Raw genomic sequence first — 10000 nt, 5'->3', positions numbered from 1 at the left:
CTCTTTGGCGAAGAAGTAGTCAAACGGTTAACAAAGAAATTCGAAGGCCATTGGTATCCCGAAAAACCCTCAAAAGGAAGCGGATATCGCTGTCTTCTCATCACCGATAACTTAGATCCTGTACTCAGTTCGGCTGCCAAAGAGAGTGGACTTTGTCTTCAAGATGTTAAAGCCAATTTACCACAAAAACTTTGTTTGTGGATCGATCCACAAGAGGTCTCTTTCAGAATTGGTGAGTGCATTACACGTACAGTCCACGTACAATTTTATTTATGCTTTTGGCCGAAACAATTAGTTTATTTAGGGTTATGTCAAAGCCTTCCGTCATCTTCGGCTGTGTTTCTTTTCAATTGCTTTTCTTCCCGTATTGTATGTAGGCTAGATGTGCTTTTAATAGAACGCGATCTCGCGAACATTCGAAAATTCGAGAGGTTTAAAAAATTGCACGCGTAAGCACATAAATAAATATACAAGTCGCAACTCGTTTTTCCTTTTCAACTTTGTAATCGCATTTCAAGGGTCTTCCTCTTTCTCAAATGTCGCTACTAAAATTCATTCGTTTTTTCCCTTCTTATTTTTTCCTCTCCTAAAACTCCCACTCGTATCTTTGTGAACACCGTCGGCAGATGTCTCGGAGGTTGTGTATGAATAACTAATGTCTGCTTTTAATTTGTCCTCTCGTTTAGGCGAACAAGGGCCTGTGAAGACAATTTATAAAGAAGAAAAGAAAGCTGAAGAAATTTGCGACGAAACCGCTCGTTGGGTGAATCTTTTAAACGGCCACAACAGAGGAATGCCGAACACTATTAGCCCAGTTCCATTTAGAAGTCATAGTCCTCCCAGATTGATGGCTGATCGCTCTTCACCCATCTTCTCTCCTCCATCAACTTCGTCACCTTCTTCATACAGTTCACCATTCACATACAACAGTTGGAGCACAGCAGACGAATCTTCTCTCTATAAATTTCGCGCAAAGAGAACATCCCCTACATCTATGTCAGCCAACGCCAAGGAGTTCAGCTATCGTAGTCCGAAAGAAACCTTCGCTCAGAGTTATTCACAAGCAAGGAGTGGGCTGGAATCCACTCGAAGCTCTTTTATATCTTCTCCAGTTTTTGACTGGTTTAACTACAATGAATTAGGAAATTTCAACCCGGCTCCACAGTTACCAATATTGGCTTGAAAATGTTTTGTTTTGAGTTTACTAAGCTGGATTCTTGCATTAATGTGTATGCTCTAGATTTGTATAAATAAATTGACAAAAGAAATCGTGAAAGAAGAATTGTAAATTTTTACCAGAATAAGTTACAGTATTTCTCCAACGGTGTACATTTGTACAGAATGAGTTTTGTTCATAAAAGAAAATGTATAGTGTTTCTTGAAGAGTTGTAAAAGGCTATTTTGTTCTCATTTCAAAGAAAATGTCAATAACGGAGCCCAAACGGCCTTGGATTTATATTGAATTATTGTATTTAAGACTTTTTGAAGAAATATTAAAAGTAAACTTTACTTGCAACATATTATCTGCTTGAGGCCTCTCTTGGTGCTTTTGTATGAAGTACACTCTTTTTTGAAAAGAACTTTTTTTTAAAAGAAAATCCAGGCTAAGATCTAGATTAACCATAATATTAACCCACTGACTTCTTGGAGTGAGACTGGGGCACCTGTGCAGTGAATGTGTTAAGATTACAGCCTAGTCTAACAGGACATTCACTCTAATACTTACAGATGTTTCGTAGCATTAACAATGGTTCTCTCATTGCTTAATACACAAGAACAACTCAGTTGTAGTCAAAGTTAGTATACCACACAACTTTAAGAACATAGTGTTTTCAGGCTCAAATTGTAAAGGAAAAAAGTACATTCACCCTTATCCCCAAAATTAGACGTTCTTACAGGAAAAGAGTGTACTGGTGGTTAATTTTCATAACCATACTCATTATAGTTAAAAAATAATGCACAGCTGGAACTCTGGCTTTCAAAAATGCCATAGATCAATGATACCCCATTTGCTTTGGTGTTTGGAAGTTTAGTGGAAAGAAATCGTCGGCCAAAAATGATGTATGTTGGTCCGTCTCACATTTTATCTAAGTTGAGATACTTCCAAACCCCTGAGTATAGAAGACTTTGCAGTAACTGGCTGATTTCCTGAAATTCAGTTCACACAATATGTTAATTAAATTAATAAATCTTGGTTTTAATCATCAATGATAAATGTGACTGGGACTAAAAACAAAATAACTGCAAAAATGGTTGTCGTCTCTGGCAATGGCATCCAATGATAGTTGGTTTACCAAATGTGAGTGCCCCTGCTTTAAATGCAAAGTAATAACAAATAGAGTCTAGATGATTGCACAGGTGCCTGGAGCCTTCTTAAGAAGCCTTCTAACAACTTTAATCCAATTGTGCTCAAATTTTATAGTCTTACTAATGCTTGGGGTGGGGATTACACCTCACTTAGTTAAACTACAAATTTACCAAAGCGACATGAAAAAGGGGGATGTATTTTGCACACCATTATTAGGAATATTTTAGCATAACAGCAGTTACATAAAAATAGTGTGCGATAAGGTACAAACTCAGTCATGCTTGGAAGACATACCCAGAGTTATCAAACCAAGTTGGTTTTTGAACATTTAAAACCTGACTGGCAGGTTTAAAGTTTTGAGAAATGACAATTTTATTTGTATTTCCTTTTGACAATAACATTTTGGTATGCATGATGATCTTGTACAATTTAAAAAGTTTTTGTAATGGAAAAATAAAGACAAATTTGAGGACAAGTGTCACCTGTCTTTCAAGTGATCTTTCAACAGATTGTTTTGTAAAGGTATCACAGGTTTACCCAGCAATTTTGTTGATCCAACATCTGGTCCAGTTAAGAATTTCCTCTATTTTTTTCCTGAAGCACAAGGAGTGCCTCTTTCTAGGATCCTGTGTAGAGAAACAAATTCACTTTCAAGAAAACTCACACAATTTGAGTTACAGTGACCATGATTCGAGGACCACTTTTTGTTCAGTACTTTGGTTTGGATTAGAACCAATTTGAATTTTTTATGTGCTTCAAATGTATAAATTTAAATATAATGGACATTCAAAGCACTTAAAATGCTGACCCTGTTTAAGCACTGAAAAGCCCCTTGGGGAGAGTTGATTATAGGTACTCTTTGTATGTTAATGATTATGAAAACTTGCAAAAGAGCAAATCCTTTCGTTTCTTCTTTTGTTATACAGTTAACTCTTTAATAGTTTTGTTACAATCAAGTTTCAAACTGCAGAGCAAAAATGCATTAACTCGCAAACATTTTCTTTTGATTTCAAGTGTATGCACAACTTATATGATAGCAACAACTAATAAATTATATATTACATATTGTAATATATAGGGCACATTGTATACATATTGTGTATTACGCTCACTGTTCATACAGTTTGGGCACTCTCTGGATTGGGTGGAGAGCCTCATAATAGGTGTTCACTATTGGCATAATGCTTCACTCACTGTTTGCAGTTTGAGCACTCTTGTGACACATCCTGTGCCCAAGTTCAGGAGTTGCCATAAAGCCATTATGGTGACAACCGGGAGGGCACATTGTATACATATAATTGTGTGTATATATATATTGTGCATATATATATTGCACATGCTCACTAGCTCGCTAGTTTGAGCACTCTGGCATGGCTTAGATGTACCACATGCGTGGGACATTTGGGGCGGCTTTATAAGCTTAACCTCCAGAAGACATTAACAAATATATTAAAGACATCAACATATTATATTATTAATATCTACAATAATCTCAGAAAAACTTGGAGAGACTGCATGAGAGTAGGATGCTAACCTGACATCACCAATGGGACTCTGAACTTCCCAAGCAAATTCAGGCAATGCATCAAGATTGCTCTACAATCCCAAATTAGCTGACCCGAGCCCCATTTCAAAGGCTCTCGCAGTATTAATGTTTCACTTTGCCCCCCCCCCCCCCCTACACATATCCCCACCCTTCCAATAGACCAGTTCACCTTCATAAGTGCAACATGGGTAATCAGGGCAACATGGCGGGAAACTCAAAGGTTTGTATGGAAATTCAAAGCAAAATAAACTGTACATGACTCTACTTTATAGGGTTTCACCTTCATAAACCAAACAAATAAGTTCAAGTTCACAACTGAGATGAACTGGACTTGGTATCTATTCTTTGGAATTCCTAAATATTGCTTTTTCGTCTCCATACATTTTCTGTAATTTGGTGCCTTTGGAATTTAATACAGGAAATGTATGGCAGAAACTTTTCATAAAATAATCTCTACAATAGCCATTCTCTCCAGCTTTATTCTGCCGCACCTTTGAGCGCATATCTTCTCTTTTGGAAAATAAAAAATCCCAAAATTGCATATCATGAATACTTTTCGCGTAGTTACTAAAACATGAAACCACACAAAACCAGCCAAAACCACCAACCAAACCAGCCAAAACGACCCAAAACCATCCACGGTTTGTGTTGTATTTGCGTACATCGCCGTCTGTGTGATGTTGCGTGACTGTCACGTTGGTTTTGGGTGGTTTTGGGTGGTTTTGGCTGGTTGCATGTTTTAGTAACTACGATAATTTGGCCCAAGCAACATACTTTTCATTGTTTTGAACTTCCACACAAACCTTCTTTGAATTTCTCTCAATCTTACCCTGATTACCCATGATGCATCAAGAGCCCAAGCAACAGAGCTTTATACGACAGGCCTACGACATCACTTACGTCCGTCTGTTGCAGCGTTTTAAAGCATGTTTTTCTGACGTACGCGACAATCGCAAACGAGTTTTTATGCCTGTTGTAACGTGGAAGCCTGTCGCATGGTCTGTCGCATGCTACAAAAATCGGCCCCAAGCTGTCACGCCCGGGGGGGGGGGGGGGGGACTGCCATATATGGGTTTTATAGGTAAGTGCCGCTGTGAAGGGTATGGTTTTCAAGCAGTTTACTCTAGCATGGGGTATATAAATCAGAGCGTTTGGGTCTAGAATAGGGTATCATTTTTCACAAAACTGACCAGTCGCTTGAAGATTTTATCAAGACTAAGGAAACCAGTAATTCCCGCTCAAAAATATAAAAACATCGAGTCGGCAAAGTTTAAGTTTACGCAACTCAGCTTCAACAGCGTCGATAAATGGCTATCATGAAACTCTTCTGGATATTATTAACTGTCAAGTATCGGTATTTAGACGGAAATCGGTGGGAGTTTACTCTAGTATAGGGTAGCAAAATTCAGCTGAACTAACTCTGGTATAGGCTAAGGGTTCCAGGGTCCCAGCGGCACATCCCCACCCAGAAATTCCTAAAGTACCCCCCTCCCCCCCCCCCCCCCGCCCGGGCTGTCACGGTGGTAGTGGAGAGGACAGCATCTGGGGACGGGAGAGGGACGGGAGTGTTCAGACAATTGTGTACAGTGGCAAACAATCACTGATCATGCCCACAGTTTTGATCCAAGGCGGTAAATCTGAGTAAATACTAACCACAAAATGAAGGGAGAAAATCACTTTAAAATTAACATATTTTAAAACATAGATCACTTTTTACCGACTTAACGTGTCCTAAGACTATTCCCTATTCTTAAAATCGAGTGTCACTAGGCTAGTTTAGCGGAATTTCAATTCGATCGATTGCAGAAGAATGAAGGACGTGCGAATATTGCTCGTAGGCGATCGTAAGTATAAATGACAGTTTGTTGTTGTTTTATTGATAAAACAAACATAATCATAACTTGAGAAAGATGGAAAGGTTTCTTTCTAATCAATTTTCTTTTGTGTGATAGCTCAAGTTGGAAAAACCTCGTTAATTCTGTCCCTAGTCAGTGAGGAATTTCCAGAAGAGGTAATCAAAATTAGAGGAGATCGATGTTAATTAAATATGCTTTCCACTTCGTGCGCTTATATTTCGGTCTGAACGTCAGACACATCCCCTCCAAGATGTGCAGCCCCGGGAAAATTTCCTTTCCAATTATTATTAATGTAAGCTCTAGCCCTAAGCCACCTTTTCATCTCTAATGACATCCTTCAGACGAAATCTTTTCTAGAACAGCGGGTGAGGGCAGGGAAGGGGTAAAAAGTTCTGAGGGCGGCATGTGATGGTCCAGAAGGGAAGTTATCCAGACTTACCTTGTAGTCTGCTCACAGGGTCCAAAATTAACTTTTGGGTGCAGGTGCCAGGTGATGACAAAAAAGATTATTCAGTTGCCAGATGCAAGAATTTGGTCACCAAAAAGTGTCCATAATGTTTTTTGCTTCTGATCATAGACAGAAAACATGAATTTCTGAAATACATTTTAAAGCTGTGCTTTAAGCATTCGTATTTCCTACTTGCAAATGATCGAAAAAAAGGATCAAAGACTTGTACTTACACCTTTCAATACATTTCCATTGAAACAAAATATTTCGTTAGGCATGTACAGGTGTATTGCATGTATTTACCCACTAAAAAGACTGGCTAGCATGATTTACTAGCCATGCGCACCATACAAAGGCTTCAACTGATCACAAGTCACATGAATTGTCAATGTCACGCCACTCTTGAATCAAATTTGGTTGTTATGTTTGAGCATTTCATTATTTTGATTTCAATGCTCTTACGATATGGTTATTTTGGTACTATGTATGATTTATCAATCTAGATCCCTGCTTGTCTCTTTTTAAGGGTAGGTACCTGCTGGTATTGTGACCTTATTTTAATACTCATTTCAATTAATAGAGAACCAATAATGCATACAAGAAATAGAGTTTTGAAGAATTCTACAATTAATATGAAGGCAATTCGTGCATTTTATTAATAACGTCCACTGTTTTATGTCTGGCAGCCAAAAAATTAAGGTATCAATATTGTGAAATTCTGGGTAACAATGGTGACATATGTTTTCTCTGGATAGGGAGATTTATACTGGGAACAAAAAATATTTGAGTTGAGGTGCACTTCAAAATATGAAAGGCTCAGGTGTAAGTCTTAATTTTTTTAATCATCCTCTTAAATTACAAGGTTCCTACCAAAGCAGAAGAAATAACGATTCCAGCTGATGTTACTCCGGAGAAAGTCCCAACGCACATTGTGGATTATTGTGGTAATAATGTTTTCTAATCTTTTTTTATCAACTCTGAGTGAATTAATTTGTGCATGCTGACAAGCAATGATATCTCATTGCCTGTCACCATAGATTGAAATTCATGAGCACTGTTCTTATAGATTTCATGGCATCAAAGTGATCCCATTGATAGAGAAATGGAGGGTAATGAATAATGTCAAAACATCAGAGTGTTAACTATAGTACCCAAAATGGACATGGTTCAAATTTTTTCCTGATTCCAAGTTTTTTAAACCAGTTCAAGTTTGATATTTCTTTGTTTCAGATTATGAGAATGAATATTAGACAGAGAAAAATCAAAATTGAACTGGTTTCAAGTAATATGGGAATCAAACTCTTTTCTTATGCTGATATTAATCTTCTCTTTCTTTGCGACAAAATTTTAAAGTATCCCATATTTATATCAAATCATGTTTTACATCACATTACACAGTTCCCTACATAGGGGAAAGTGCAAATCATTGAGGGCTATTGTTTGATAACATACTTGAAAAATATTATACATGGTGTACAGTGTATTTATATTATAAATGAGTGTGTGGTTTTATGTTCCAAATAGCCTTAGAGCAGTCTGAAGATATGCTTGTGGATGAGATTATTAAGGTAAACATAATGATAATAAAATAAACACAATACTTCCTTAGCACATGCTCTGCTCCTAGAATGGGGGCCAGTTGTACACTGCCAATGATGTCAGGTACACCTAACTTTTCTTGCCATGGTCTTGCCTCTTTTATTGTTCCCAATGTACCGACCGCTATGGGTATCACACTTAATTTTTGAAGCCTGGTTTATTCGCTTCACCCCAAATGACAGCTCTTGGTATCTATCTACTTTTTCATTCTGGGTCTCCGCAATGTTCTGGTCTGCATGTACGGCTATATCTATAAAGATACTAGCCTGCGAATACATGCATCGGCCCAAGCGGTAGTTATTGATGAGAGGCGGCTGTATTCACAGACTATAAAGATCCATTCTTTGTTGTTCTTCTGCAGAAGGGTTTAATAAATTATTATTAATACATAAATTTAGCCAAGCCTAAAAGTGGGGCTCCTGGATCATTTATTCCTACTGGCCTTAATTAAACTTCAAATTTACAGGATAAAACAATTTTGAATTTTTTTTGTTTGGCCTTGACGAAAAGCAATCAGATATTAAAGAAAACCAAGTTAAAATAAGAAGAGTTAAAAAAATAATAAATATCCCCTAACATAGGAAGTTTACAAGAAGAGTGTACTGCCATATTGAGTAGGTTACCAAATACCATCACAGTCTTTTCAAAAATGCGAGTGCTAAATAAACCTCTGACCAGAAATCAAATATTCAGAGTCATCTTTTTGGATTGAAACCTTCGAAAAATGCAGGAAAAGAGTATTTTCCAAACCGTTTTCCACCTGAACATGAAAGCGTTGACTGTTAAGAGCTTTAGTTGATGTAGTATGGCCGTCTAGCAGCATCGAGCCACAGATAATACAATACAATACTTACTTAATTGACCACTCCCCACAACAACTGTTAAGAATCCCAACTGGCCAGTGGCAAGCTAATTGGCTATTTACAAGTGCAGCTGAGAAGTTGAACCAGGGACTACCTGGAAAAAATCCAACCAGTGGTCAGAATGTGTCTTGAACCCAGGATCCCCGTATATAAAGGCAAGCACACTAATCACTGGGCCACACTGTCTCTTTTAGGCCCATTTTAAACGTCGCATTTTACATGTGCCAAATGTAATGCAAGTGAGTGAAAACAATAGATTTTTCTCATTTGCATTAGATTCGGCACATGTACAGTAAAATGCGACGTTTAAAATGGACCTAAACTTCACTTATATTTAGGTGGCCTGATTACAAGTCCTGGCTTGAGCCTGCAATCCAATTGAAAACCAGAACCTGGTCAGCAGTCAGGTTTAAAAAAACAAACAGCTGACCTCAATGAGCTCTAAACTTGTGCCTGTGATGTCAGGGCTTGAAATTAACTTTTTTGCACAGGTGCCAGCTGGCGACGAATGGGGGAAATTTGGTTGCCAGATCATAAATTTTGGTCACCAACTTTTCATGCAAGGAAAGTCATAATTATTAAAAAGCACAAGAAAAAAAAGCGCATGAGAAAGATCTCTAAAGCCATTGCTGTTTCGGCTTTGTCTTTAGTTGATTCTCTACATGTACTTTGCTCCTAAATCATTTTTATTTGATACACCAGTTCCACAGTTTTCTCAAAAACCAACAATTGGTTGATGAGTATTCTTCCTTATTCAGAAATTCCAACGCTTTGCGTCTGATTTTGAGTCCTTCAGTTCGAGATCTTGCCACCCCGCTCCCCCCTGACTTTGTTTCTCTCTATCAAAATTCTCTGTACACATGACATCTGCAGCTTAAGTAACACAATTTTGTCATTGGGCTGGTTGTTCTGCAGGCAAATGTAGTTTGTGTTGTCTTTGATGTAACAGTGGATCAGTCTCTTGAAAGGGTAGGTTGATACATTAATAACAATGATAATAGTAATTGTAATAATAATAATAATAATAATAAGAAGAAGAAGAAGAAGAAGAAGAAGAAGAAGAAGAAGAAGAAGAAGAAATAGTGCCAATAGACCCTTCTCCAAAATGGCGGCAATGGATTTGAATGAGTTAAAATTGAACTAAATGAGCGACTGATACCAGAAATAGAAAGAACACTTTGCTTTAATAGCCCTGCAAAGTTTCAGCTTGTTAGGTGTTGTATCAGCTGAGAAAATGTAAGTTACGAATTTACGGAGTCCGACGTACCCCCAGTCATACAAACGTCACTCTGTAATTTTTTTTAAGATTCAACTTAGAGTTTCTCAGCTGATATTACACCTGATATGCCAGAACTTTGCAGGGTTACTAAAGTAAAGGCG

The 10000-nt window shown here is 37.7% G+C and overlaps 2 protein-coding genes across 2 annotated transcripts in view; both read left to right on the top strand.

Moving 5' to 3' along the window:
• Positions 1-1520, top strand: part of LOC137969564 (protein Tob1-like) — a 1697-nt gene extending 177 nt beyond the window's left edge. Inside the window, exons 1-2 of the mRNA XM_068815865.1 lie at positions 1-232; positions 687-1520. The exon at positions 1-232 is cut by the window's left edge and continues 177 nt beyond it. Of these exons, the coding sequence (XP_068671966.1) occupies positions 1-232; positions 687-1183 (729 nt within the window). The 3' untranslated portion in view covers positions 1184-1520. The remainder of the gene's footprint in view (positions 233-686) is intronic.
• Positions 1521-5437: 3917 nt separating this feature from the next.
• The window catches only part of LOC137969563 (mitochondrial Rho GTPase 1-A-like), a 23302-nt gene continuing 18739 nt past the window's right edge, over positions 5438-10000 (top strand). The window contains exons 1-5 of the mRNA XM_068815864.1: positions 5438-5698; positions 5807-5865; positions 7021-7102; positions 7683-7726; positions 9536-9589. Coding sequence (XP_068671965.1) covers positions 5665-5698; positions 5807-5865; positions 7021-7102; positions 7683-7726; positions 9536-9589 — 273 coding nt within the window. The 5' untranslated portion in view covers positions 5438-5664. The remainder of the gene's footprint in view (positions 5699-5806; positions 5866-7020; positions 7103-7682; positions 7727-9535; positions 9590-10000) is intronic.

Source organism: Montipora foliosa, chromosome 9 (genome assembly GCF_036669935.1).
Source record: "Montipora foliosa isolate CH-2021 chromosome 9, ASM3666993v2, whole genome shotgun sequence".
NCBI lineage: Eukaryota > Metazoa > Cnidaria > Anthozoa > Scleractinia > Acroporidae > Montipora > Montipora foliosa.
Note: the sequence above shows the minus strand (reverse complement) of the source record. Positions and strands in the feature narration are given on the sequence as shown.